Genomic DNA, 26,278 nt, shown 5'->3' with positions numbered 1-26,278 from the left:
TAAACCTGCTAGCATCCACCAGATCATCAGTGTAGCCTCATGCTAAACACAACAGCTAGCGGACCTCAGAAATCCACAGCAACTGGGCCTCGCCCACCATAATGGTATGTAAGAAGGATGGGATATACTGTCTCTGCATTGTTGGCTATCCACTGGACCCAGTAGCAGTTTTTGATACAGGCGACATGGGCGGTTGCCCAGGGCGGCATAGTGGTGGGGGCGGCAAAAAAAAAGTTGCTCGGGCTCATGCTGGACTCATGCTGCCCTGACATCATGCCGGCGGATTTTGGGGATGGCATAGGCGCTGATCGGTTTTCTATCGCCCATTTGCTGGGAGTAAGGGCGCCCTCCGTTGGTGAGGTGCGCCTACTGCAGATGCTTTTCTTTCTGAGCTCTGTAGACATCCAAGGTCCAAAACAAAATGCAGCAGGGACCTGTTTTCAGAGTCCAAATTGCACCGGACTGCCTGATGACTAGACGTTGACAAGCTGTGCTTGAAAAAAAGAAGATAGAGCCTGAAGGACAGTTATCTCGGTGGCTGCAGAAGCTAATATACACTGGTCGATTGGTGTATTGCACACTGATGTTTATAGTCTTTCAGAAGACCCTGCCACCAGTCCTGCCCATGCAAACAGCAGGATCCCTCCAGGCACCAAGGGAGTACTAGTCATCAGGCAGTCCGGTGCAATTTGGACTCTGAAAACAGGTCCCTGCTGCATTTTGTTTTGGACCTTGGATGTCTACAGAGCTCAGAAAGAAAAAAAGCATCTGGACTTCTTTAGTTGCTTGAAGATGTTTCACCTCTCATCCAAGAAGATTCTTTAGCTCTAGAGTCAAATGGTGGAGAGTCCCAGATTTAAACCCTGTGAGAGAGTCACAGAAGAGGGAAAGTGGACCACCTAATGATCCTCTACGTAATCACATGAGCCAAGGTGTGAACACAGGTTCATCAGCCAAGGTTTCGGGTGAGCTCAACCTAACGCCACCCTATCATGTGATGCCTTAATGCTCACTCACATCCTGGGCCATCTGACCTCAGGAAATCACATGACAGGGTGGGATTAGATTTGAGCTCACCCGAAACCCTGGCTGATTTTTATCAGCATGTTTTCAGTGAGATTCTCTGCTGGGACTGCTGAATGAAGTTTTCTGAATGATTTACAGAAGTTTACAGTTACCTTGCTCACTCACCTAGAGGAACACTGAGGGTGATGGTGATGTTTTTCCATGAACGTGTTTCTGCTATTTCAAAAAGACACTTGTATGTTCCCGAGTCAGCAGTGGTCACTTTCTTCAGAATCAAAGACGCATCTCCACCCTTCATCTGTCTGTCCCGCAGAGCCACTCGGTTCTTATATGATGGATGCTGGTTGTTTGGAACAAAACGCCCATCCTGGTACAAAAAGACATTTTTCGGTTCCAGGCCAGCTCTGCTCCACTCTACAGCTGAGATCCTATTTGTAATTTGACAGGGCAGAGTGACGTCCTGTCCAGACTCGGCTGTGATGTTCATCTGGTCTTAAAGAGAAAACAAGACAGAGCACAGAGGTTAAAGGTCAACATGCAATTATAAGAAGCATTGTTTACTTTAAATGTTCTTTATTTTCTTTGACATGTTTAGTCCCCATGTTAATGTCTTAAAGTCCAGCAGAGGCCTGTACTATAAAGCAGCTTTGGGTTGAGGGTTAACACTGGGTTTTCTGTTCTAGGAAGGTGGTTCGCGTCTTATAACATCCAGTGCATTGCCATGGTAACTTTCGCTATCTTAAGTAGCTAACTTAAATTATGCTTTGAACCTGCCCCTGATCTGATCTGCTCCTGAACCTGATTAGATCCAGACTGAAACATCAATCAGGTTCCACAGAACAAAAACATGTGGTAATAATAATTGAACATAAAGCAGTCCTCTCATTATAACACACTGTAAGTCTGTGCATTCTGCTCTACAACTCGAGACTTCCCGCCACAAAGACGACAGCTGGTGGTTGTCTGTCGAACCCAGACATCCACCAAAGGCCTTTACTTCATCTCTCAGCAGGGAGAGGCTAATGTTTTCAGTAGCCTCTAAAGTCTTTGTGTTTCCCTAATAAGCATCAGAAGCAAATAATATATATACTGTATATATGTACAACTTTCCCACATTTTGTCACATTACAGCCACAAACATGACTCAATTTTATTGGAATTGCACATGAAAGACCAACACAAAGTGGTGTACACGTGAGAAGTGGAATGAAAATCATACATGAGTCAAAGATAGATAGATAGATAGATAGATAGATAGATAGATAGATAGATAGATAGATAGATAGATAGATAGATAGATAGATAGATAGATAGATAGATAGATAGATAGATAGATAGATGTGTGTATACTTGTTCAAGCCACTGCATGCATACAGAACAGGCCTGTGTTTGAATTCAGTTTTAATATTCAATCTTTATTCGCAAATGAAAAAATGGAAATGGAAGTGTTGCAGGAATTGCATTAACTCATATGTGATGAAAGCTCAGTGGTTTGTGGTGTGTGCGTGAGCGTAGGCAACGTTTTCTTTACAGCATGTTTTCAGTGTCGAATAGATTATCTGCTGGGAGAATACAGAAAGCTGCACCTTAATAAACCAATGAATGAAACACAAACTCCATGCCAGATTTACAGAAAAATCAGAGTTACTCACTCACCTGGAGAAACTTTCAGATTGATGGTGACGTATTTCCATGAGCCTGTTTCTGCTATTTTAACACGACACTTGTATGTTCCAGAGTCAGCAGTGGTCGCTTTCTTCAGAATCAAAGACGCGTCTCCATCCTTCATCCCTCTGAGAGCCACTCGGTTCTTATATGATGGATGCTGGTTGTTTGGAACAAAACGCCCATCCTGGTACAAAAATACGTTTTTCTGTCCCAGGCCAGCTCTGCTCCACTCTACAGCTGTGATGTTATTTGTGACTCGACAGGGCAGAGTGACGTCCTGTCCAGACACAGCTATGATGTTTATCTGGACTAGAAGAGGAAACAACACAGGGCGGGGAGGTTAACGGTCATCATACAATTATGAGCAGAATTATTGACCTTTTGTTTAATTGTTGTTTATTTCTCCCCTGTGAATTGAACACACTCGCATAAGACAAGGACTTTCAGAATAAAACACGAAACTAACAGACAGGGGACCAGACAAAACACTGAACTGAACAGACAGACTCACGAGCAGACACAGTGACACCATGGACAGACAGAGGGAACACAGGCAGGTATAAAACAAAACTCTAACACACAGCACACCTACACACAAGACATAACAGAATAAACAAGAACACAGAATAATATAAAGAGTCCTCAGACTCGGGACCATGACAGAAGGTGGTTTGCCTCTTATAACAGTGCACTGCCATGGTAACTAGTGCTAACGTTTAACTAGCTAACTTAACTTATGCTGTGAACATAATCTTATCATCATAACAACATAATCTGCTTTGGATCAGATTAAGATCCAGATTAGAGATCATCAGGTTTGAAACATCTATGGACCATTCAGTTCTCCAGAAAATAAATAGCATAACTACTCCTGGATGATCCCTCAGTCCTCTCCGTGCAAAGAATGGGAGGGTCTAATTTTGTTTTGTTTGTTTGTAATTGGGTCTAATGTCTTTGTTTCCCTGATGAGCATCAGTAATAAATAATAAATAATGTCAAATTTTAGATTCAACTTTATCCTGTGATTTTCTATTTTTATATTCTGTTAGAGGCAAAGACATTTTAAAACAGTTGTAGTGGTTCTAAAAGTGTTAATATCTGATCGAAAACAAAGTACCTGCACTTTGCTTGTCGAGCTCATATTAAATTTTGACAAAGACAAAGTTTGAATTCAGGTTTTGTATTTAATCTTAAACAGCACAGAGTCAGTATTTAATCAATGTCTTTTTATCCCCTGACTGATTATCCTGACGTCCAATGTCAGTTTGAATAAACTCAGCATACCCTGGATGTTGATATCACTTCCTAGAACAGGGCCCAGGTCACTAAGGACCATCTCTGGGTAAATTTGTGCCTCATGCTATATTCACAAAGTGTCAGAAACTACAACCTGTTAGCTTCCATAGAACAAAATCATGTGCTGTCAACCTCTGACATCCACCAGCTCATCCATACAGCAAACAAACATCAACAACCAGGAAGCAGCTTCACCTCTGATCACACACACACTCAACTCTACTCACTCACCTGGAGGATCAACTCTCAGGTTGATGATGGTGAACTTCCATGAGCCTGTTTCTCTCAAAAAGACACGACACTTGTATGTTCCCGAGTCAGCAGTGGTCGCTTTCTTCAGGATCAAAGACGCGTCTCCATCCTTCATCCCTCTGAGAGCCACTCAGTTCTTATATGATGGATGCTGGTTGTTTGGAACAAAACGCCCATCTTGGTACAAAAATACATTTTTCTGTCCCAGGCCAGCTCTGCTCCACTCTACAGCTGTGATGTTATTTGTGACTCGACATGGCAGAGTGACATCCTGTCCAGACTCGGTTGTGATGTTTATCTGGACTGAAAGAAAAAACAACACAGAGCAGAGAGGTTAAAGGTCAACATACAATTATGAGCAGCATTACTTTAAATATGTTGTTTACTTTAAGTAATTTTAACATCTCAACATCCATCAGTGTCCTGTACTATAAAGCAGCATTTGGGTTCATTGTTAACATTGGGTTTTCAGTGCTAAGAAAGTGGTTCGCATCTAATATGAGTGTATCACCATGGTAACTTATGCTAACTTTTAACTAGCTAGCTTATTGTTACCTCACCAGATCCACGGCCCCGATCCATAGTAAGGAGCGCGCTGTCAAGTGACGCACTTCAAGGACAGTTTCCCGTCTCAAATCTCTGATTTTCTGCATTATTCATTGGCTTATTACCCACCAGTCTACTGTTGTGTACACCGCTCTTGGCCACTGTCTTTTATTTTTAAGGCTATCTGCTATAAAAAGCCAGGCCAGGAAAACCTCATTCATGTTTTTCTGTGTTTTATTCTCAGTTACTTTGACACAAAGGCATCTGCTGTGATGTTCCCACCTCTGATGAAGTCTCACATGTATCAGTGCTGATAAATGATCAGAATTATAATATTTCTGACTGTCTGAGGCAAAAATGATTTGAATCAAAACCTTGTGAATCAGAATCTAATGGATTATAGAAATCAGTGATGATACCCAGTCCAAGTGAGTAGCCTAGGCCTGACAGAAGTGGATGTAGCTGTGGGTAATAAGAAAAGATGAAAAGAACTATTGATAACTTTTTGGTTAAGGCCTGGTCCGTCTAAAATTCATAACCAGTGCTCTGACACAGAGCCACTAACCTCTGAACGCTAGAAAAAGCACAGTGTATCCAGAAAACACACCATAAGCCGTGATAAATGCACTGCCCAAGTGTCCCCTCCCCCCATTGCCTTTCAGCAGCATGCAACAGCAAACAGGTCGTCAGAGGAGTAGTGATGTTTCAGTTGCGAACGAAACAGCTCGTAGAGCCGGATCTTTGAAGTGAACGACGCAAGCCGGGTTTTTTTTTTTTCTCTCACCCTCTCTCTCGCACTTTTTTTCCGCTTCACTCTGCACGCGAGCCTTGTGCTTATGGATTCAGAAAGTTTATTCATGCAGGCCCATATGACAGAGAATATGCATCTTCTTTTTGTTTTCATATTTTAACTTCATATTTAATTGCGTTGTGGTTTGCAGTGTTTTGTGTTGTTTCACTTTAAACTTGTTTAAAAGGAAAAAGCTGAAAATTTATATGAGTGCTTGTGTATAAATACACAAACAACACACATATGCTTTCAATTGTGTAATTTAAGTGGTCTGGGCAGCTCTGTTTTGGAAGTTCAGTTGACGCTAGAAATGCGTTTTGGAGTTTGCACGTGCTTTGTCTATATTTATACATAAACATATATAAATAAAACCACGGTATTTTTTTACATTAGTAATTCCTTTTGTGCATAATTTTATATTGTTGTTAATAATGAATTAATTAAAGCAACAAAACCAACTGAATAGACGGTTGGGAGTCGGAAGAGTCGGCTCTTTTTAGTGAGTCGAGCCGAAAGAGCCAGTTCTCTAAAAAGAGTTGGAAATCCCATCACTACAGAGGAGGCCGATATCATGATTAAGTTTAATATTGTCTACAATATTGCCAAAGAATTTCAAAGCACTTTAAGCACAAAATTGTTAATTAATGATTTACAAGTCAACACTGTCTGTATGGACATCAAATTCCCCCCCAAAGAAGTGCACATGTAAAACTGCGGTGTTTGTGTTTCCTGTTATGCCGTTTTTCTTCGGTAGCTACTCGTAATCCCTTTCCCCCACTCCCTTCCTCTCTCTCTCACACACACACACACACACACACACACACACTCTGACTCACTCACTGGCCTGCACCAGTTACCAGTCACTTTGTGGAGCATTGGACTGCCATTACCTCATAAGACTTTGTTGTTACACTATCTCTTACCGCATACTACTAAATCTCCATTTGCACTATTTGCCTATTTGCACTACTATGCCTCCTTACTTGAATGTTGTATATTGCATAGCTTTTTTTTTTTGCCTAACACACACACACACACACACACACACACACACACGGCGAGGGCGGGCCGTCCCGCACATCCTCCCCACAGCCCGGAATACATTTCCCTTCAAGGGAAGGGCATAACATTGTGAACTGTGAACCTAGCCAACTTCTGCTTCCACAGAACAACAACACGTGCTCGTGAAACGTGAACATGTGTGAGAGAAAGCAGCCTCTCATTATCAGACACTGTGAGTCTCTGCATGCTGCCTTTATGGAGCTACAGCTGTTTGTATACACTGAACAAAAAGTTTTGTAGCTGCATCCTGACTCCTGACACTACAACACACCACACTGACACACACTGTTAAGGTTCAAAAATTGAGGAAGGAGAGTACAAACAACCATTGGTCCAGAAGCTCTTGGTCAAACAATTGATTTTTAATGAATACACATGTGGGAAGAACACTCTGTACGCAGACAGCAAGTGGTCTTCGACTTAATCAAAGCATACACAGATTTTTATACTGTCAGGGCTTAAATTTAATGACACCCCTTTAACATCACAGACAGGATATAGACATACGTCAGATCAAAACCACAAAGACCTTTTAACACAGTTTTTAAAAGAGCCTCGTCTTCCATCTTCATAACAGGTGCATCCTGTCACTGCCGGATGCTCGCTTGTCATCTTGACACCTCAGCAGCAGTTCTGCGACAAACTGCTCTTTTGCAACATCAGCAAAACATAATTAAACTTTCCCCTATAAATGATTCTCTCTAACTGAGTGTATGTGTGTCTGTGTCTGTGTGCTAACCACAATTGCACCCTGTTTCACCTCGGGGACTAGCTCCTGACCTCTAACCAGACAGAGAGACAGATATAAGTGTTTTGTAAGCCTGTATTGCCATTTCCTTCTATGTTCTAGTTTTCCCTCAACATGTATCACCTGAACAGTCGCGTCAGTGAAGCTTCAAACCTTTAAAGAACCTGAACATCAACTCAAATAAGCACAGATATGCAATGTGTACAAAATAGTTGTAACTGCATCTGAAATACAAGGTTAACATCATCATTGTATGCATAAACATCTTAAGGCCTTCTTAAAGCTAGCTGTTACATTGTTAAAGCCTCGTCTTAGCCTGCTGCTCAAAATAACTTCCTGCTTTCACTTCTGCAATTTCTCTGCAAGCCTTGTTTCCTGTCAGCCTGTGACTTTTAGCCTTTCTAAAAGACACACTGTTTAAACCTCTAAATGCAATATAAACTCCAGATTATATTTTTAATGCAATGGTACTGTTGATAATTATTTAACAATAGCAGTAAAATAATTTCCCTGCTCCACAACACATTACACTTCTTAGTTTCTGTCACAGCTGGATTACAGATGTTAACTCAGCCTCGTTTCGTCTTCGTCTACTTTACTTATCGTTTTCTCAGAAGGGCATCATCTAACAGTAAATCTCACCTGCAGAGACGACCACGAAGACGCTGAAAAACAGCAAAGTTGAGCCGAGCGAGACACTGACAGCAGACATTTCTTAACTCCAAATTTCAGAGTCAGAGAGAGAGAAGTGAGAGTGATGTGACGTCAGGTTGGCTGGACCCGAGCCCACCAATGGTCTGAAAATCTCTGGACAAACAAACGTTACGTAGTAATTTACGTCCTCGGGTTGTGATGGTTTGAGCAGCTGTTTGTAACGAATCTGACCAAATCAGTTTTCCCCTTTTAAAGACTCTAAATTATTGGCATATTTGTTACAGAGAAACTTATATTTGGGAGTAAATGTATGCAAAAATTAAATTAAAAAAAAATCTGTTTGTGTTTCCTTATTGGCAGATAAAGTTTGATTTGGAAAAATTAACAAAATATATTTTTTAAATCTTGTAATGCAAAAAAGAAAAATGGTGGTGGACTAAAAGCTTTACGTTTCTTAGTGTTAAATAATGTTACTTTTAAAAAACAGCCACCTTTAATCTGATCAGTTGAGCAACATTATTGCATAAATGTGACGAGGAAATGAAAGTCGCCCAGTTTTCATGAGAAAGCTCTTCTGGCTCAGTTCCAGTGTGAGAGTGTTCACACTCAGCCTGTGAGGGATCAGGGCTGTCACATACAGACATGCTGAGGCCTTTAAGTCTGCATTTATGATGAATTTGTCTAATGAGAATGACCACATTTGTATCATAAACCATGAGGAGACACGTGGTAGTTCAGATATTGAAGAAACTCTCTTTATCTTTATTCAGACCTTTGTTCTGCTCTACACTCTGCTGCTCCTCTTTCTCTGTGTTCATGACATACTTACACCAGAAGCTCGGTGGGAACAAAAACAGGGAAATAAATCTATTTGTAGTGAGGATTGTTAAGAAAAGAGTTGGATGTTTTTCTTTCTTTCTTTTTACAGCCTCACTTCCTGCCTGTGCAGTGTGCAGGTCAGATGGAGTCAAGCAAGCCAACAAATAACATTTTGTGTTGAACGCAGAAAAACTAGAGATCAGAGTTACAGCTGAATATTTTCTACCTGCTTTGTTTTCATGCTCAAAGCCACGGATGCTGTCTGTTGTTGCACTCTCTCTCTGTCTTTCTGCTCTGAGTCAATGGAGCTCACCCAGCAGTCTGAGTAATGACAGTAACCATTAAAATATATTGATGCCATTACACTTTGGATCTCAGCCTTTAAGTGGCTGGATGGACTACACTGATCTTCATTCACAGAAAACATTCACAGTACCTCTCACACAGATAACCATTCTTACACTCTTAAATGCTGTTGATGGAGGAGAAGAAACCGTCCACAGCTTTCAGTCTCCACATTTGAAGCTCTGCAGGAAACCCTGACAGCAGCTTTTTAGCTCCAAAGCAGGTTTAGCTCTGGTGCAGAGTGTTGGTGACTCTGCCCGTGGACACAGTTATTTCTGCAGGTGACCTTGTTACAGGTGCATTTGGAGGAGACTCAAAGCTTTGTGGCAGGGAGTTTACTGCAGACTGCAGCATGTTTAATAGCAAGCATGATGTGAGCCTGATGTGGCTGATAGCTGCTTCTAGCAGTCTTCATGTATGTGGAATGAGAGGGGAGATGTTATCAGGACCAGTTGCTGATTGGACGTCTCAAAGCTGTGAGCGCAGCGCTGAAACTTTGTCCTGTAGCTCTTCACTCAGTCCTCACCCTGAGTGTTCAGAGCCCAGCCCCACATATTCCTGCTCCTCAGGAATTCTGGGATTTGGATGAAACACAGCTAAACTGACCTGAAGCTAACACGGAGGTCAAGGGGGAGGAGCCACAATACAAGCTGCATCCAGCACTGTTGCCCCTGAGCCCATGGATGTGCAGAGGGTCACATGTTTAGTCCCATTTGTAGAAATGTGTCCATGATGAAGACAAATGCAGTCACACAGCTCTGCAACAGCACAAATCACTTTGATGGAGTTTGTTTGTGCTGCTCTCAGATCTGTACAACACTGACATGTGTGTCAACATGCTGCAGACTCACACAGATGTGCCGTGTTAGCTTCATGTGTCCATCTATCACAAACATGCTGCTTCTTCTAACAGGAAGGACTCCTCAGCCGTGTCCACAGCAAAGTAGAATCAAGGCTTTAACCAGGCTTTTATTGTGAAACACTGAACATGTGGAAAAGTCAGCCTGAAAGTCAGAGAGAGAGATGGCATCAGTCAGGGAGAGAGTGGGCAACGATCCCACAGGAAAAGAATGAAAGAGAGAAGACACATCCAGGGAGAGATGGAAGCAACATGTAGCAGCTGATGAAGTCAGGCGGGTGGGCTGTGCACACAGAGGACTTTATGATCTGGTTCTCAGCTTCATCTCTCCATCGCTCTCCCCACGGCTACAGTACAGGTGAACTGACACATCCATCAGTGGAGGCTGTGGTGGAGCAGCAGCTGAAGCAGGTTCATTCGTGTTGATGGTTTACAGGTTTCCTTGGTCAAAGGTCACTCAGACCTTTGACCAAGGAAACCTTTGAGATTCAGCTCTGTGATTTCACCTTCTACTGATGGAGTGTAGACCACATCACCTTCACAGAGGACGACCACACAGTCGCCCGTGTGCAGGCCGATGAGTTCAGTAGCCAGCGACTGAAGATGTTAGCGTAGCTTACCAGTGACAGGAGCCAGTGGTTTTTCCCAGCTGATCATGATGGATGCATCTCCCACTTCCTCCACTTCTTGCTCCTTGGGATCATCAGCTTCTATGAAACAAACGTTGATGCATGACACAAACTGTATTTCAGTCTGGCTGCACTTATTTTAAAAATTAAGATGACGAGAAATAAAACCAGAAATGGAGTCAGAACTTAAAGTACGAGTGTTCGCACCTGTTGTTTGTCAAGTAGTAAGAATGAGGTTGTCCTCGCCTCCCTCAGTAACCTCGCAGACATTAACAGTGTACCAGGGAGAAGCTCACTAATGTTCACAGAGGTAGATGTGCAACAAATCTGTGATGAGCAGGAGAAGTTGTAATCAGGCAAGATTTCAACACACAACACTTTTGAACTGAACTTGTAAATGTCTGAATCTGCCCCTGCCAAGAACAACAGGTGCTCAATGAGCCCGTACTCCACTCTGAAACCTGAAACTGTGTCCAAGGCTGCTGGAGGTCATATCGCTCACAGACTACAGGACAAACAGAGAAAGTCAGAGATTCGTTACTCAGGACAGTCTCATACATGCATTCACTGAGGTGACTCAGCCAGCCTCTCTTAACTTACACGATCCATAAGTAGTGGTGAAGTCAAAATTCATAACAGAGATGGTGTAGGAGTTTAGATGGCCAGGAACTGCCACCTCTCTCCTCGGGCTGTGAGATAATTGGCTGAGGGAGAGTTTACAGGCTGAGATTATTACAAATGAAAAAAAGACATTAAGTTTAGCCCAAATCATGGAGGAAGAGGAAACAAATCTAAAAAAACAAACCCTATCAGCTCTCCATTTAAGGATGTACTGGGTGATGATCCACTGAATAGGGAGACTGGTTGGCTTCCTGATTCTGTGATGATCACCTGGACGGGACGGGGACCACCTGAGACAGAGACACAGGAGTAGAGACAGCTGCTTTACCACTGAGGAGAACAGTCACATCGGTTCTCCAGAGTGGGAAATCATTTTGTTAAACCAGTAGCTTTACATAACCCAGTTTAACAGTGAGTGGGTGTGTGGGAGGATTTTCCTGAACAGAGCAGAGAAAAAGTGTTAAAAACCAGCAGGTGAGATCCCAGCACAGTTTCCACCTTAGTTTACGATTTTTCCTGTTTCTCAGAAAGAAGTTAAAAAAAGTGAAAAACACTTTAAAAACTGACACCAGTATAAAGCTTGTAGTTCTCTTACAGTGTAATCTGACATATAAAACTTATTCTTCCACCATGAACAGCTTGTGTTGCTATATAGTCTCTTTTCCATCCAAGAAACATGTTTCACTGCAAAATTAAGCATCAAACTTCACTATATTCACCCAAACAGTGAGACTGCTGTTTGTAGATTACAGCTCAGCGGTGAAACACAACAGTGCTCGGCAGACCGTTCACAAAGCTGAGGGATCGAGGACAAATTAAAGAGAATCAGAAATGTTTAAAGCAGCAGATCAACGGTAAAATACACACCTGCCAAGAACAGGCTGCAAGTGCAAACCTTAATGTGGCAGTGATATCAGACGCAAACATTACCGTGTACATCATTACACGCTGCCTACAAACACTCAGTTTACCTGCACAGCTCCTGTTACAGCTGCACTTTGAATCTCGAGTCAGAATTATTTCAGAATACTTTATTAATCCCTGAGGAGATTATGCGAGGGAAATGGGGTTTGTTCAGAAGGGTTAAAGAAATCTGAGCTGGCAGCAATCACTTCAGAGTGTCGGGTCAGGACACTTGCAAATGTTCAGATGTGAGAGGAACAAACAGGCAGAGTCCAGGAATAAAGTTGTCATTCTTTGTATTTTCAATTGAGAATGTGCCCGCAGCTGGGCGAGATAGAGTGTGTGTGTGTATGTGTGGTTTGGTCTTATGAACGCACACACTGTCCGTTGTTTGGCTGCCGTTTGTCTCTGAACTAAAGTTGCGGACATGCACCCCGATGGTGCATTCAGGGGGCATAGGAAATCCCATACACAACCCTAACCCTTTTGTACAGCCGCCCCCAAATTTGGTGTACAAATTTGACCTTGATGGAATGTCCTCTGCACCTAAGCAGAATCCCGGGGTAGAACAGGCAACCTGATGAGCCGGGCCACCGGGCGAGTGTAAGTTCGGTCCTTTACTCGAACGACTGCAGCTCTGACACGATCATCGGCCCCCGGTAGGATAGTTTTCACAGTTCCTACTTGCCAGAGCGCTCGTGGGGTCTGCTGATCAACAATGAGAACCACAGATCCAACTGCAATGTTGTCTGTGTCCTTGTGCCATTTCTGCCGTGGTTGCAAGGTGGGCATAAAATGCCTTATGAAGTGCTTCCAGAATTGGTCAGCCAGGACTTGAGTGTGTCTCCATCTCTTACGACTGAGCAGCTCGGATTCTGGATAGAACACTTGGGGTAGAGAGCAATCTGGCCGCCCCATCAACAAAGAGTAGGGCGTGATGGGATCTGGGTCTGCGATGTCTGAAGAAACATAACCCAAAGGCCTGGAGTTGAGTATACTCTCCACCTCAAGCAGGACAGTCCTCAGCACTTCCTCTGACACTATCTGCGCTCCCAACGTGGTGCGCAGAGCGGTTTTCACAGATCGCACCTCTCTCTCCCAAGACCCTCCAAAGTGTGGAGCACTAGGGGGATTGAAACAGAATCGGATCTGTTCTGCTGCCAGTTGCTGTCTAAGATCTGGCGTTAGGGCGATGAATGCTTCTTGTAGTTCCTTACTTGCACCTCGAAAGTTAGTACCCTGGTCCGAACGGAGTTCAAACGGCTTCCCTCTACGGGCTATGAACCGTCTGAGTGACATCAAGAAGGAGTCAACATCCATGTTTACCAGCAGATCCAGGTGAACTGCTCGAGTAGTAAGACACTTGAAAAGGATGCCCCACCTCTTTTCTGTGCGCCGACCCACTTTAATGAGCATAGGGCCGAAGCAGTCCATTCCAGTCGAATAGAAAGCAGGTCGGAAGAGCCTCAAACTTGAGGGCGGCAAATCTGCCATTTTCGGGACCTCTGGTTGACCTCTCCACTTCTTGCATTCGGGACAGTAATGCTGATGTCTTCTGACTGCTTCTCTCCCCCTTAAGATCCAGTATTTCCGGCGCAACTCAGCGAAAACACGTTCAGCTCCCGGGTGGTTGAGCTTATTGTCACATCGCTGGATTAGAAGCTTCGTAACTGGGTGAGCAGGCTCTAGAAGTACAGGGTGTAGTACCTCAGGGCTCAGGCCTTCGCATCTGCGGAGTCGACCTCCAACTCTAATCAAGTCAGAAGCCTTGTCATACTCAGGAGTGAGGGTAATTAGCCTGCTACTGGATGGAATCAGCTTCTCTGATTTAAGTAATGTGAATTCTCTCGGGAAGCTCTCCATCTGAGAATGTCTAAGCAGGGCCAGCTCTGCCCTTTTAAAGTCATCAGCATCAGGGTGACTGGTGTCATTAGCCGCCCCGTGCATCACTCGAGCAGTGGCTTTCAGGAGTTCCTCATATGTGCTGAACTGTTTGATGTCAGGTATCGCTGGACTAGCGGATCCAGTAAGCAGACCACAGAACACTGGCTTCTTCAGCTCCTCCACTTCCTCCTTAGCTTCTCCCACCGGTGCTTGTGGCCAAAGGCTGGGTGGCAGCTGAAGAAATGGTGGCCCCCGGCTCCAGCGATTCGCACCAGCAAGCTGAGCCACAGTTTTCCCTCTTGTGATATCGTCTGCTGGATTGGTTCCTGAGTCCACGTACCGCCAAGATGCTGCAGCAGAGAGTTCTTGTACCTCTGCAACTCTGGTTCCCACAAAGACTTTATATCTGCATGAATCTGAATGGAGCCAGTTAAGCACTGTAGTCGAGTCTGTCCAGAACACCACATCTTGGATGTCAAGGGTCAGTTCTTTCTTCAGAACAGAAGCCAGCTGTGCTCCTGTAAGGGCTCCACACAACTCTAGCCTTGGAATTGAGAGTTGCTTCTTGGGTGCAACTCTCGACCTCGCAGCCAAGAAAGCCACCTGGACCTTTCCTTCTCCTTGGTCGGTCCGTAGATATGCCACAGACCCATAGGCACGCTCAGAGGCATCACAGAACACATGAAGGCTTCGATGGCTGTGACTACAATCCGAGCGTGAGTCAGTGTAGCATCTCGGCAGCGTTATCTGTGAGAGCTGGCTGAGTTCACTTTCCCACAAACGCCAGGCGTGGAGCAGATTCTCAGGTAAGTGAGGATCATCCCATCCTCTTTTCTTGTCCCAGAGGTGTTGCACGATGACCTTTGCCCTGGTTGTATATGGAATAAGAAACCCGAGAGGATCATACTGCTGGGCGAGCAGCCGATAAATGTTGCGCATTGTTGGCTCTGAACTGACACTCTGCTGATGCTTGTACCGGAGTGCATCAGTCTTACAGTGCCATACGAGTCCTAGAGTGCGCTCTTGCGGATCGGCTGACTCCTGGGAGAGCCAGAGAACGCTACCCTCTGACTGGGATTCAACTGGTAGGTGGCTGATGACCGTGTGGACATTGCTAGCCCATTGTCGTAGTTCAAATCCACCCTCCAAGAGGAGAGACTGCAGGCGATCCACCAACTCCTTGGCTTGGCCTTCTGATGGGAGGCTCTGCAAACAGTTGTCAACATAGAAATTACGTTCTATGGACAGACGAGCATCCTCTCCTGGCTCAGTGTGTTTCTGGACATGATCTTGAAGTGCAAAGGTGGCGCAGCACGGACTGCATGTAGTCCCAAAGGGAAGCACCTGCCATTGGTAGATGGTGGGTTTTTCGTCTACCTTCATGTCTCGCCACAGGAAACAGAGAAAGGGTTTGTCCTCATCTAGCAGACGGACCTGATGGAACATCCCCTTTATGTCACTGCTGAAGGCGACTGGGTGTTCCCTGAACCTGAGAAGAACTCCCAACAGGCTAGCTCCCAGTGTAGGCCCTGGAAGAAGGCAGTCGTTCAGGCTCTGACCCTTGTAGGTGAAGGAACAGTTGAACACTATCCTGTCCTTCCCGTTGTGGTGCACCATGTGATGGGGGATAAACCACGAACAGTTACTCACTGCGGCCTCTTCCGGTGCAACAGCTGTGACGAAGCCAGCCTGCAGCAGTTTTTGGATTTCCCGAGAGTAGGCAGCTGCCTTCTGTGGTTCTCTGGCAAGTCGTTTCTCTGTACCACGAAGCTGGGCCAAAACTGCCTCTGGTGTAGCACGAAGAGGGGGAAGATTCTTCTTCCACAGTAGTGGGGTGGCATAGCGATTTACTCCATCAATTGTTACTCGCATTGTCCTTTCCTCAAGTCTCTGAATGGCCTCAGCGTCTTGTCGGGACCTAGTAATGAGCCGCTCACTCCGGTATGGCAAGGTATCCATCTTCCAGAGTCTCTCCACATGGCTGAAGAGCTCAGCTTCTGGTGAGGCCCCAGAGGTGAAGAGACACTGCTGTGGGGTTAGCCGCTGACGTAGGAATCTCGATGGACCCTGTAAAGTCCATCCAAGTCGGGTGGCACAGCTGCAGGTCCACCTGGAGGACCTAGACGTACTGGCTCCACAGGAGTGAGAAGATGTGGATTATCTGACCCAATAAGCAGAAGGGGCTGTACTTCCTTTATGTCTGGCAGTGGCAGGTGCTTAAGGTGACGGTACCGCTCCTGTAATGCTCTTATCGGGTAACTATGGCGTGCTAGGCCAAGTTCCTTTGCTGTGAAGGCTCGGTGGATCTGGAAGGACTTGTTCGGCTGTGAGGCAGGAGAAATGGAGAATGACACAGCAGCACCATGGATGGTACAGCTATCTTGACGGACAGTGCGGAGTGCTAGGTCCTCTGCTTCCCCGTGCAGCCCCAAGCAATCAGCCGCTTCGTGCAGAAGTATGGTACGCTCTGATCCATCATCCAGTATAGCATAGGTTTCAACCATCTTTGTACTGCTCCTAATGATGACACGACTTAGCTTGAGTAACACCTGACTGCTATTGGTTTGCCGGTCTACGTACAGTGTCTCAGAGGTGGAACTTACTAAGCATGTGCTTTCCTCTGGTGCACTGGTTGAATCAGAGGCTGTAGCATCTGGGCTGGTATTGACATCATGAAGAACTTCAAGATGTCGGCGCCCACATGGTTTACACTTGGCTTTGAGGTTACACTTAGCTGCTTGATGATCACGGGCGCATCGCCAGCACCTCTTATTCACCTTGATCCACTCTGTCTTCTGCTCCTTCGACAAGAGTTTGAAGTTACTGCACTGATTCAGGTAATGCTGCACTGTATTACAGAATGGACAGTACTTCTTGGGCCTTTCTTGTGCCGCTGACATGTCACCTTCCATCTTTCTCCTGGGCTCACTACCATGGAGAATGGTGGCAACCTTCTGAAACTTATGCTCAGGACGTCTTTCCTTTCGTGAAACTTGCCTCTCCCTGTCAGAGTGGCCGCAATATTGGTCTCCAATTACCTGGACACGCACCTCATACTCAAGCCATTCAGCAAGATGAAGCAGTGTTGGTATAGGAGTGTTGATGGGATTGACAAATCTCTGGAAATTTGCTCTTAGGTCATAAGGTAGCTTAGCTAAGAGGCGAGATACGTGTGAGCCACACCTCAACTCTGTCCGACCTTGTTCTCCCAACTGGTGTAACATACCGACTAGCGCACGGACTTGTAGTGCAAAAGACTTGAAGGCTCTGATGTCACCACTCCTAATGTTGGGTCCATCCATCAGTTTGGTAATCCTTTTTAAGGCCAGATGTTGAGGTTGCCCATACATTTCTGTAAGTGCTCTCATGGTGTCAGCAAATGGGAATGGACTGTTACTGTATGAGTCAGCTACAAGTAGTGCATCTTCACACTTAAGGTGATCTGTCAAGATTTGGAACTTGAAGTGTTCAGGAGCATCAAGTGGAAGTATGTTATCTAGAGCTAGCTTTAATCTTGCAAACTCACGTGGGTCCTCGTGCACAAGGTCGGGGATCGTTGGTTGAGGTCCACGATAAGTCTCTATCGGTTGGGCTCTGCTGAGAGAGAGTGGTGTCTGAGGGCACCCACCTGGTTGCAGGCGATCGGTTGGACACTGTCGGCGGTCATCTGGATAGTTACCACAGCGCCTGTATGGATAACTCGAATCCTGATACCCATATCCATAAGGAGAACGATAGTGACTGTCAGGGCAGCTTGGGTGACCAGGGGTAGGATGCCTGTCATCTTGTCTGTAGTATGGATCATCTTCATAGCAGGCCCCTAGCCTTGGCAATCTAGGAGGAGTGGCAGGCTGACTGCAGTTCCTGTGGCGACGAGCATACACCTCGTCAACCCTTCTTTGGCCTGCATGATACGGTGATCGTCCCCTTGCTGCTGACGCTGGAAGTGGAGAGGGCCTCTCACCTGGTGTCATTGGTGAAAGAAAATCTTGAGATTCAGGGCATGAGTCGACTGAAGGTGATGGTGACTGTGCGCTGCGCTCCCTGTCAAGATCTGCGTCATTTAGACTGTGGGTGAGCTCCTCAATCAGGCCATGCTGGCTGTCCTTTGGATGGTGAGACTCATCCCCAAATGGCACCTGTGGAGCACTTTCAGGCTGATGTGGGCTCTTCTGACCTTTGATTGGCACCAGCTTACTAGTGTGGGCAGGTGTGGTTGACGTCCCATCCTCAGACCGTGATGTGGCATGCTGTGGAGCTAGTACAGGTGAGCTAGAGATCAATTCTGTCAGGCGTTGCACATCTAGTCGGAGTTGATTGTGTTCCTCTTTCATATGATGAATATATTGGAGAATTTCAGGATGAGTAGAATGCTTGCCCTGATCATCATGTGAGAGTCGGTTCTTAGTGAGGTCATCCACTTCATAGTTCTGGAGGTATGATGGCAGCTTGCTATGTCTGTGCGGACGGTCAGATTCTCTGTATGGGTATCGGCCTTCCATTCTGAACATATAAGGCTGAAGCAGTTGCTCACATCCGGCTCGAAGGACCAAATGTTCAGAAGGGTTAAAGAAATCTGAGCTGGCAGCAATCACTTCAGAGTGTCGGGTCAGGACACTTGCAAATGTTCAGATGTGAGAGGAACAAACAGGCAGAGTCCAGGAATAAAGTTGTCATTCTTTGTATTTTCAATTGAGAATGTGCCCGCAGCTGGGCGAGATAGAGTGTGTGTGTGTATGTGTGGTTTGGTCTTATGAACGCACACACTGTCCGTTGTTTGGCTGCCGTTTGTCTCTGAACTAAAGTTGCGGACATGCACCCCGATGGTGCATTCAGGGGGCATAGGAAATCCCATACACAACCCTAACCCTTTTGTACAGGGTTAAAGGGGGAGACTGCTGCAGACTTTGGAAGAGCAGCAATAGCTGTAGCTTGTTTGATGTACTACAGCACCACCATGTGTTAGAAATGAGTCATGGCAAAAAGCAGACTTCAAGGTTGTCTGAGGTGCAGTTTGACCTGAACTTTACAAACAGAGAACGAGTTCACACAAATCTCTGAATCTCCTGATCAGACACGGTGCAGGCTTCACCTTCAGGTGTACAGTCTGTGTAGGACGGGGCTCCACGAGTTACAACAACAAAGGATGTACCACTAAAAGCATGCACTGTGTATCCATGTATCTTCAGTAGGGTGGATTTCATATCAACACTGTGTGCACACCTCACTTTGTAGTTCTTCTAGTGTGAATTTATGAATAAAAGTGGAAAAAGTTCAACAAACGCAGTCAGATTTACCTCCAGCCTGCATCTGCACCCCGGGGGTCATGTGGATGAACTCTGGCCTCTCTGTGAGCTTGGAGCCACAGATGAACCCCATCACAGAGTCCGAGTGCTCCTCTGCCATTTGCACCTGTGAAACACAAAACAGCTGTAAGCTGAAAAGAACACAAAGCACATGTAAACAAACTGAGAACAAGTCCCACACAGTTGTGCTCACCGCAGCCTTTGTGTATTCACCAGCAGCCAGGGTTCCCTGGGAGCTCATCTGAGCTATGAGCAAACAGCCTCGGCCCAGAGGCTTTCCTACAGCGCTCAGACCTTTCACCACTCCCCGCCCCGGCACTGCGTGGGCATTCACTATGTGGGACCAGGAGGAAATCTGGTACAAACCACCTGGAGAAAAGACAGAAGATCACAGCGTTCAAATACTTTGGATATAAACAAAATGATTTTTAAGTTATCCTGAATTTACACGACAAAAAGAAAGTGTGAAATCGTCTCACCATCATACTGACGCTTGACTGTGTTCCCGATGTCAGCAAACTTGCGATCTTCAAAGATGAGGAAGTTGTGTTTCTCTGCTAAGGCTTGCATGTTCTGAATGAAGGCTGATGTGTAGTCCTGTAACACATATGGAAAAAACCATCAGCTTGTTTGTTACATGTACAGACTCAAGGTTTGAGTTGACCTGCCATCTTCAGAAGTTTTCTGATGACTCTGCGGTGGTTGGATGCATCAGCAGGGATGATGAGACAGAGTACCGGGCTGTGGTCGACTCCTTTGTCACGTGGTGTGAGCAGAATCATCTGCAGCTCAACGTGGCAAAGACCAAGGAACTGATCGTGGACTTCAGGAAGACCAGGAAACACTTGACCCCTGTTTCAATCCAGGGGGTCAGTGTTGACATTGTGGAGGACTATAAATACCTTGGAGTACACATTGACAATAAACTGGACTGGGCTAAAAACACCACAGCACTTTACAGGAAGGGCCAGAGTCGTCTCTATTTTTTGAGGCGACTGAGGTCCTTCAACATCTGCCAGAAAATGCTGAGGATTTTCTATGAGTCTGTGGTGGCCAGTGCGATCCTCTATGCTGTTGCATGCTGGGGGAGCAGGCTGAGGGTCGCAGATGCCAACAGACTTAATAAACTGATCCGTAAGGCCAGCAATGTTGTGGGGATGGAGCTGGACTCCCTCAAGGTGGTGTCGGAGAGGCGGATGCTGTCCAAGATAAAGACAATGTTGGATAAAACCTCCCACCCACTCCATGACATGCTGGTCAGTCACAGGAGCTCGTTCAGTGAGAGACTGAGATTACCCATAATGCACCACTGAACGACACAGGAAATCTTTCTTGCCTGTGGCCATCTCCCTGTACAACGCATCCACTTAACACACTGTTTGCTGCTACAGCTACACATGTTTCTTTTCCAGCTATTTATTTATAAGTGACTTATGTATGTATGTATATGTATATATTGTACTATTCTTAGTTAGCGTATTGTCTGTCTTGTCTTAATGTTGGTTTATAATGGAGCACTGTAACAAAAAATAATTTCCCCCAGGGATCAATAAAGTATTCTGATTCTGATCCTGCTGTACCTCCAGGATGTCTGCATGGGTCTTCAGCATGCAGATCTTTGGACCGAGCGACTCGGCCAGCTGCAGCAGCTCCTCGCTGTTGGTTACATCAGCAGACACACAAAGGTTGGACTGCTTCTCCTCCATAATCTTCAGCAGCTTTGATGCTAGAAGGTAAATGTCTGCAGATAAAAGAAGGAACAAATGAAGAAGGAACAGAAAATGAGAAACCAAAGAAAACACCACCAGTCTCTGTTTGAACTTTAAATAATTAAATTAGGACAGATGGTTTGAAAGAGGAGTGAAAGAAGCCATCTATGTCCACTGTGAGCGACCATCTTTGAACAGAGGCGGGGGTTTACGACACCAACTCTCTGCCATCTGTAATCCAGTTTTGAGATCCCTTCCCAGACGCCTTAACACCCACTCACATCCTGGGCCATCTGACCTCAGGAATTCGCATAATAAGGTGGGGCCAGGTTTCACAATGAACTCACCCAAAACTCTGGCTGATTGGGACCCACACCCAGTTTCACACCTTGGCTCAGGCGATTAGAGGATCATCAGGGGGTCCTTTTGTCCCTCTGTGGGGGGTCACTCCCACTAGGTTTATATCTGGGACTCTCCACCATTTGACCTTAGAACTGAAGAAGCTTCTCGGATGAGAGGTGAAACGTCTTCAAGTAACTTAAAGAAGTCCAGACGCTTTTCTTTGCAAGCTCCTTTGGCTACGATGACCTGGATGACTGAGAACCTTCACAGACTTTAAATAATTAAAGTTTTAAAACTACATACTTCCTAACTCGGCTCTTTCTGAATAACTAAGCTCCAGCTTCTTACTGGCAGGAGAGTCGCTGCCATTCTTGGGGCTGAGAGAGAGTGAAGGTGACAGAGTTACTGTACTGATTTTTTGTTCCTGGATTGTGAAGCAACACAAATAAACACATGAGCCTTATCTTATCCTGAGTGACCTGAAGAGGAGCTGCAGAAAGCTGCTGATTCATATAAACATCATTGAGGCTTGAGTGAGTGATTAGCTGCTGACAGGTCCAGTCCGATCTGTTTGAACTGCCTTACGCTGTGTGAAAGGAGGAGTTCCCTGAAACTCAACCATTAAGTCTGCTAAATTACTGTAAAACAAACCGCGAGTATTAATGTTACACAGGAGCTGACGAGTGCCTACACAGACACATTTGCCTTCAGAAAGTGCATCCAGCAGACGTTTCCTGTGTCCGGTATCGCTTTCAGCTGTTCTGAAGTCAGTATGCTGTGCAGTCATGAAGGCAGCACGTGGTTACCTGGTGCGTGAGCGCGGGGTGGGACACGAGCACCCTCAGGTGGATATAAATGGGTGCCAGCAGGCCGCTCTTCAGCTTGTATTCTCCGAACTTCACTCCGTTCACGTCGTGGAGCTTCAGGATTAAACTGTCAGTGGAAGCGCTACCTGGAAGCCTTGCGCCAAATGTTTCAGAATAAAAGCGTCAATGTATGTTTTGAGAGCATTTAATGTTTACAGATAAAACGTCGCGTAGGTCAGTGAGCATGTGTGATGAAGCCTGGTAGAAAGAGTCGTTGTTTGTGAAAGTTAAAATAACCTGATGGCAGACATGTTTCATTAACACCTCAACATAAAGAAGTGCTGAAGGGTGTTGGCAATGAATGTGAGACAGAGATCAGTGGATGAAACCATCAGAAGCTCATGTTCTGCAAAAAGAGAATACGTTTTTGTTTTCTGAAGCTATTCTGGACATTTTTAAAGTCTTCAGCATGAAGTTGTCGTTCATCGTACTGTGAGGTTACAGGCTAGACTGCTTAATAATGGCCTCCAAGTTTAACCTGACACTTTTATTCATATTTACTTCATATTTGTATTCTGTGTCTCCAAAGTCAGAATACAGTTACATTTTAGTGTCGCTGATTTGCAAAACAAAAGCTAAACTCGGTTCAGACGTGAGTTACAAGTTACAAAACAAAGATCTCAAACTAAAACCCACGTTCTCAGTCTGTCCCAATAAGTAAACACAGTGAAGCCCTGCTGTAAGTCTTTCTGACTGAATAAAGTCATACAAAGACAAACTTGCATTATGCAGCATTTTATTCAGATTGCAACTAATCCATGTTCAGATGTTTTTACGTCTGTTCTACTGTATTCTACTGGTTACACTTTTATTTTTCTTGATAAAAACTGATTTATGCTGAGGTACATCCTTATACTATTCAATGTGGAACAACGATATAACTCACTGATTTTCCATGTTGTTGTTGTAAACAACAGGAGGAGATTCATTGTCTGTGTTTTTGCCATGAGCGGCTGAGTCTTTGTGTGAATGCATGTATGCATCTTTTCAAGGAGCGTCAACAGCAGAGGGCCTCCTTCTTTGTTTTTTGGACCTTATTGTCTCTATTTTCTCTCCTCTGCCTCAGGCCAACAGCCAGGTGTTGAAAATACCTGCAGTTAACAGACACATGTGACTCCTGAGACGGCATTTCAGATAGAAACACTGCTGAGCCTGAAGTGTTTCTGTCTACAATCACCAGATTTCACAAGATACAGACACAGAAAGCTGTGTGTGCATCAATAAGAAGGCGTTACACAAAATAATAAATCTTCACCTTTATCATTTACAGCTTTCAGACTAAAATATAACTCTTTAAGTAACGGTGCACTCACTTCGTGGAACGCACTAAATTACTTTTATTTTGTTGTGGGTTAAACATAACCTAAGGTTTTTAACCAAGGTCCTAACACGATTTACAGTCCACAAGTAGAAGTCTGTGTAACTGTGTAAACAGTACACAATACAAGTAATGCAAGTAAACACTGACAGCTGTACCACAGTTATGTCTAGTTGTAGAATGCAGCTTCCATATTTAACAAAGCCCCAATATTTCTTCTTATACTCCTTATAATATTTCTTCAGAGTAAAAGATCTCTCAGCAGAATTATGCAACATTTTAGGCACACTATTGCCCCTATCAACTCAGTGAGCTGGGAGTGTTTATTCTAAACATGAACTACTGTTAAAGCAACACACATGGACTACTGGAGCCCCACACGACAACATCTATACTGTCCAGTCTCTCCTGGTGGACATGGCATCACGTTATTCATGGTTACAAACAATTTTAGACTGATGTGGGCCAAGCCCAGCACCTACTTGCCAACATTGAGACCTCAGGTGGAAGCTGCGCCCACCTGAGGACCCGCCCTTCGCGGTCTGAGTGGGCGGGTCATACGAAAGCCGGTTTGGCCGGAAGTGAGCGACTGTGACGATCCAGCCTTCAGAATTACGTCACGAGCTCTCTCGGTGGAGTGACACTGCCGTCTGCTCCTTTTTTATCTAAAATATAACCGGACACTGGCGTAAATTCGCGACCGTCTCGTTCTTCGAGAATTTACGCCAGTGTCCGGTTATATTTATGTTTAATCAGTTTTCTGTTTGACGTTTATTCAGCTGTGTGAAAACCCCGGAGGAACCTCCCGAGGGATTAATAAAGTTTTATTTAATCTAATAACTTTAATCTCAGCCAAACCGATTTACTCACGAACAAATAAAACACTGAAAAAGGCCAAACAATAACATGTTTAAGTTATTTAAGTAACTTTAGCGAAAGACCGCGAGGGTTTGCTGCTCTCGCCGGAGCTCAGATATTTGAAGTTTACACAGCTACATTCTCGCCTGAAAAGACGCTAAAAGTTTATTTTGCGACCCAGAAAGAGAAATAAGAGCAATATTAAAACTAAGTAGCTGTAGTAATAGTAGCCATTGTTGGAAACTGGAATTGGCTGGGCCAATCTGGGATATGGTTTTTCAATTTTGTTGTCCAGGTGGGAAATCGGGAGATATGGGGAGAATGGTGGCTCCTGGAGAGGCACTGAAATTCGGGATTCCCACAGAAAAATCGGGAGTGTTGGCATGTATGGCCTAGCATAGCCTGTAACGTTATTATGACGGACACATTTTATGAGTGAACTTGACTTTAAGTGACTTACAGGTTTCTTTGAAAACTACTTTCTTATATCCAGGTTCTTCCTTTTTGCTGTCGTCCTCGCAGCGCAGGCTTGCCGCTGCTAAAACTAAACAGAGCTTCCTGAAAGGCACAGCCAATCACATTTGCCATATTTGTCACATGACGTAGGACTCCAGTAGAGGACGTAATTTAACTCTTTCTGCACCGCTGGGTGAATGAGACGCTGACAGATCGGGTTTTTTTCTTTCTATCGGGTTAGTTTTTCTTTACTCGAAGACATCAAATTATTGGTGGGGACATGTCCCTTCCGTCCATGCCAAATCTACGCCTTTGTTCAGCAGGAAATACTTCAACCAACAGATTTTCCTCATCATCATTTCCCCATAACCCTTTAATGACTCTTGAGTACTTTTGAGATTTAATTTACAACAAAATAACACAATAAAAAACAATAAAACTGTCAATCGTGCATTGAAATTACTTTCCTGCACCGGATTGTATTTTCACATGAACCTCTATGAGGTCAGATGTAGAAGGGTTTAGGGCTACAGTGCAAATGTAAGATTGTTTGTTTCTGGGCGGGATTAAAGACAGAGAACAGAATCAGCATTGAAAATAGCTGCAAAATGTCATATTGGTGGGTTTTGTGTGGGTGTTTTGTTTTACTTAACTTTGCTAATTAATAATCTAATTATGGGACTTGGACATGAGGTCAAGGACACTCTAAACCCAGGCACAATGTACATTTCAAATTCCTTTCATTTTAAATATGTTTATATTGTCTATCCTGTAAAATAGTCAGATGTCTTATTAATGTACAGAATTCACCTGCTTGCTGCTACTGCTGCACATTTACCCAATGTATATACTACATATATATATATAATGTTCTTCCTCCAACCCCCCCACACCCCCTCCCATTTTTGCACATGTCGAGGAGCGTGTCAGGTTACATTTCACTGTGTGTTATACTTGTATAACTATGCATGTGACAAATAAAGAACCTTGAACCTTGAAGTTCTTTCTCTACTGGTGACCTGCTTTATTGTAGAGCTGTTTGCAGTAAAAGGTGAGCGGCAGCTAGTTATTTTGTTAATCCCTTGGATAACAGAGACAAAAAGGATACAGCAAATGGATGATAGTGGAAGATGGATGCAGATTGTTTTTTCTCTGTGAGGACACATTTGAGAATCCCAGAGTTACTAAAACTGATTTAGAGCCACTTCAGTTTTCACAACAGTCAAAAACGTTTTCATCATTTCTCTGCAAAAGCTGCATTTAACCAAATCAAAAACAAAACCCACAATTTCATTGTGTGTAAAGAAAAACAAAACATGAG

At 44.6% G+C, this 26,278-nt stretch overlaps 1 protein-coding gene across 1 annotated transcript; it reads right to left on the bottom strand.

Annotated features, from left to right (window-relative positions):
- Positions 1-4,352: 4,352 nt before the first annotated feature.
- LOC112431084 (uncharacterized) lies at positions 4,353-25,024 on the bottom strand. Its single transcript, XM_076878576.1, has 11 exons — positions 24,962-25,024; positions 20,989-21,149; positions 19,888-20,005; positions 19,602-19,777; positions 19,400-19,514; positions 11,500-11,605; positions 11,295-11,398; positions 11,156-11,199; positions 10,902-11,021; positions 10,686-10,775; positions 4,353-4,545 (listed from the first exon to the last, which is right to left on the bottom strand). The coding sequence occupies exons 2-10, from the start codon at positions 21,112-21,114 to the stop codon at positions 10,719-10,721; spliced, it is 966 nt and encodes a 321-aa protein (XP_076734691.1). The 5' UTR covers positions 21,115-21,149; positions 24,962-25,024; the 3' UTR covers positions 4,353-4,545; positions 10,686-10,718.
- Between the last annotated feature and the right edge of the window lie 1,254 nt (positions 25,025-26,278).

The sequence above is a fragment of the Maylandia zebra genome, linkage group LG3 (assembly GCF_041146795.1).
Source record: "Maylandia zebra isolate NMK-2024a linkage group LG3, Mzebra_GT3a, whole genome shotgun sequence".
NCBI lineage: Eukaryota > Metazoa > Chordata > Actinopteri > Cichliformes > Cichlidae > Maylandia > Maylandia zebra.
This window is presented reverse-complemented; position numbering and strand designations above follow the sequence as displayed.

Bases quoted from the DNA above. Each gene is read 5' to 3' on its own strand.
- LOC112431084 (XM_076878576.1), bottom strand. From the start codon at position 21,114: ATGGAGGAGAAGCAGTCCAACCTTTGTGTGTCTGCTGATGTAACCAAC. The intron at 11,399-11,499 runs GTTTGTTTTTTT...ACTCTCCCTCAG, and splicing joins TTAAATGGAGAGCTGATAGG to CCAATTATCTCACAGCCCGA. The intron at 10,776-10,901 runs GTGCGAACACTC...TTTGTTTCATAG, and splicing joins TACTACTTGACAAACAACAG to AAGCTGATGATCCCAAGGAG.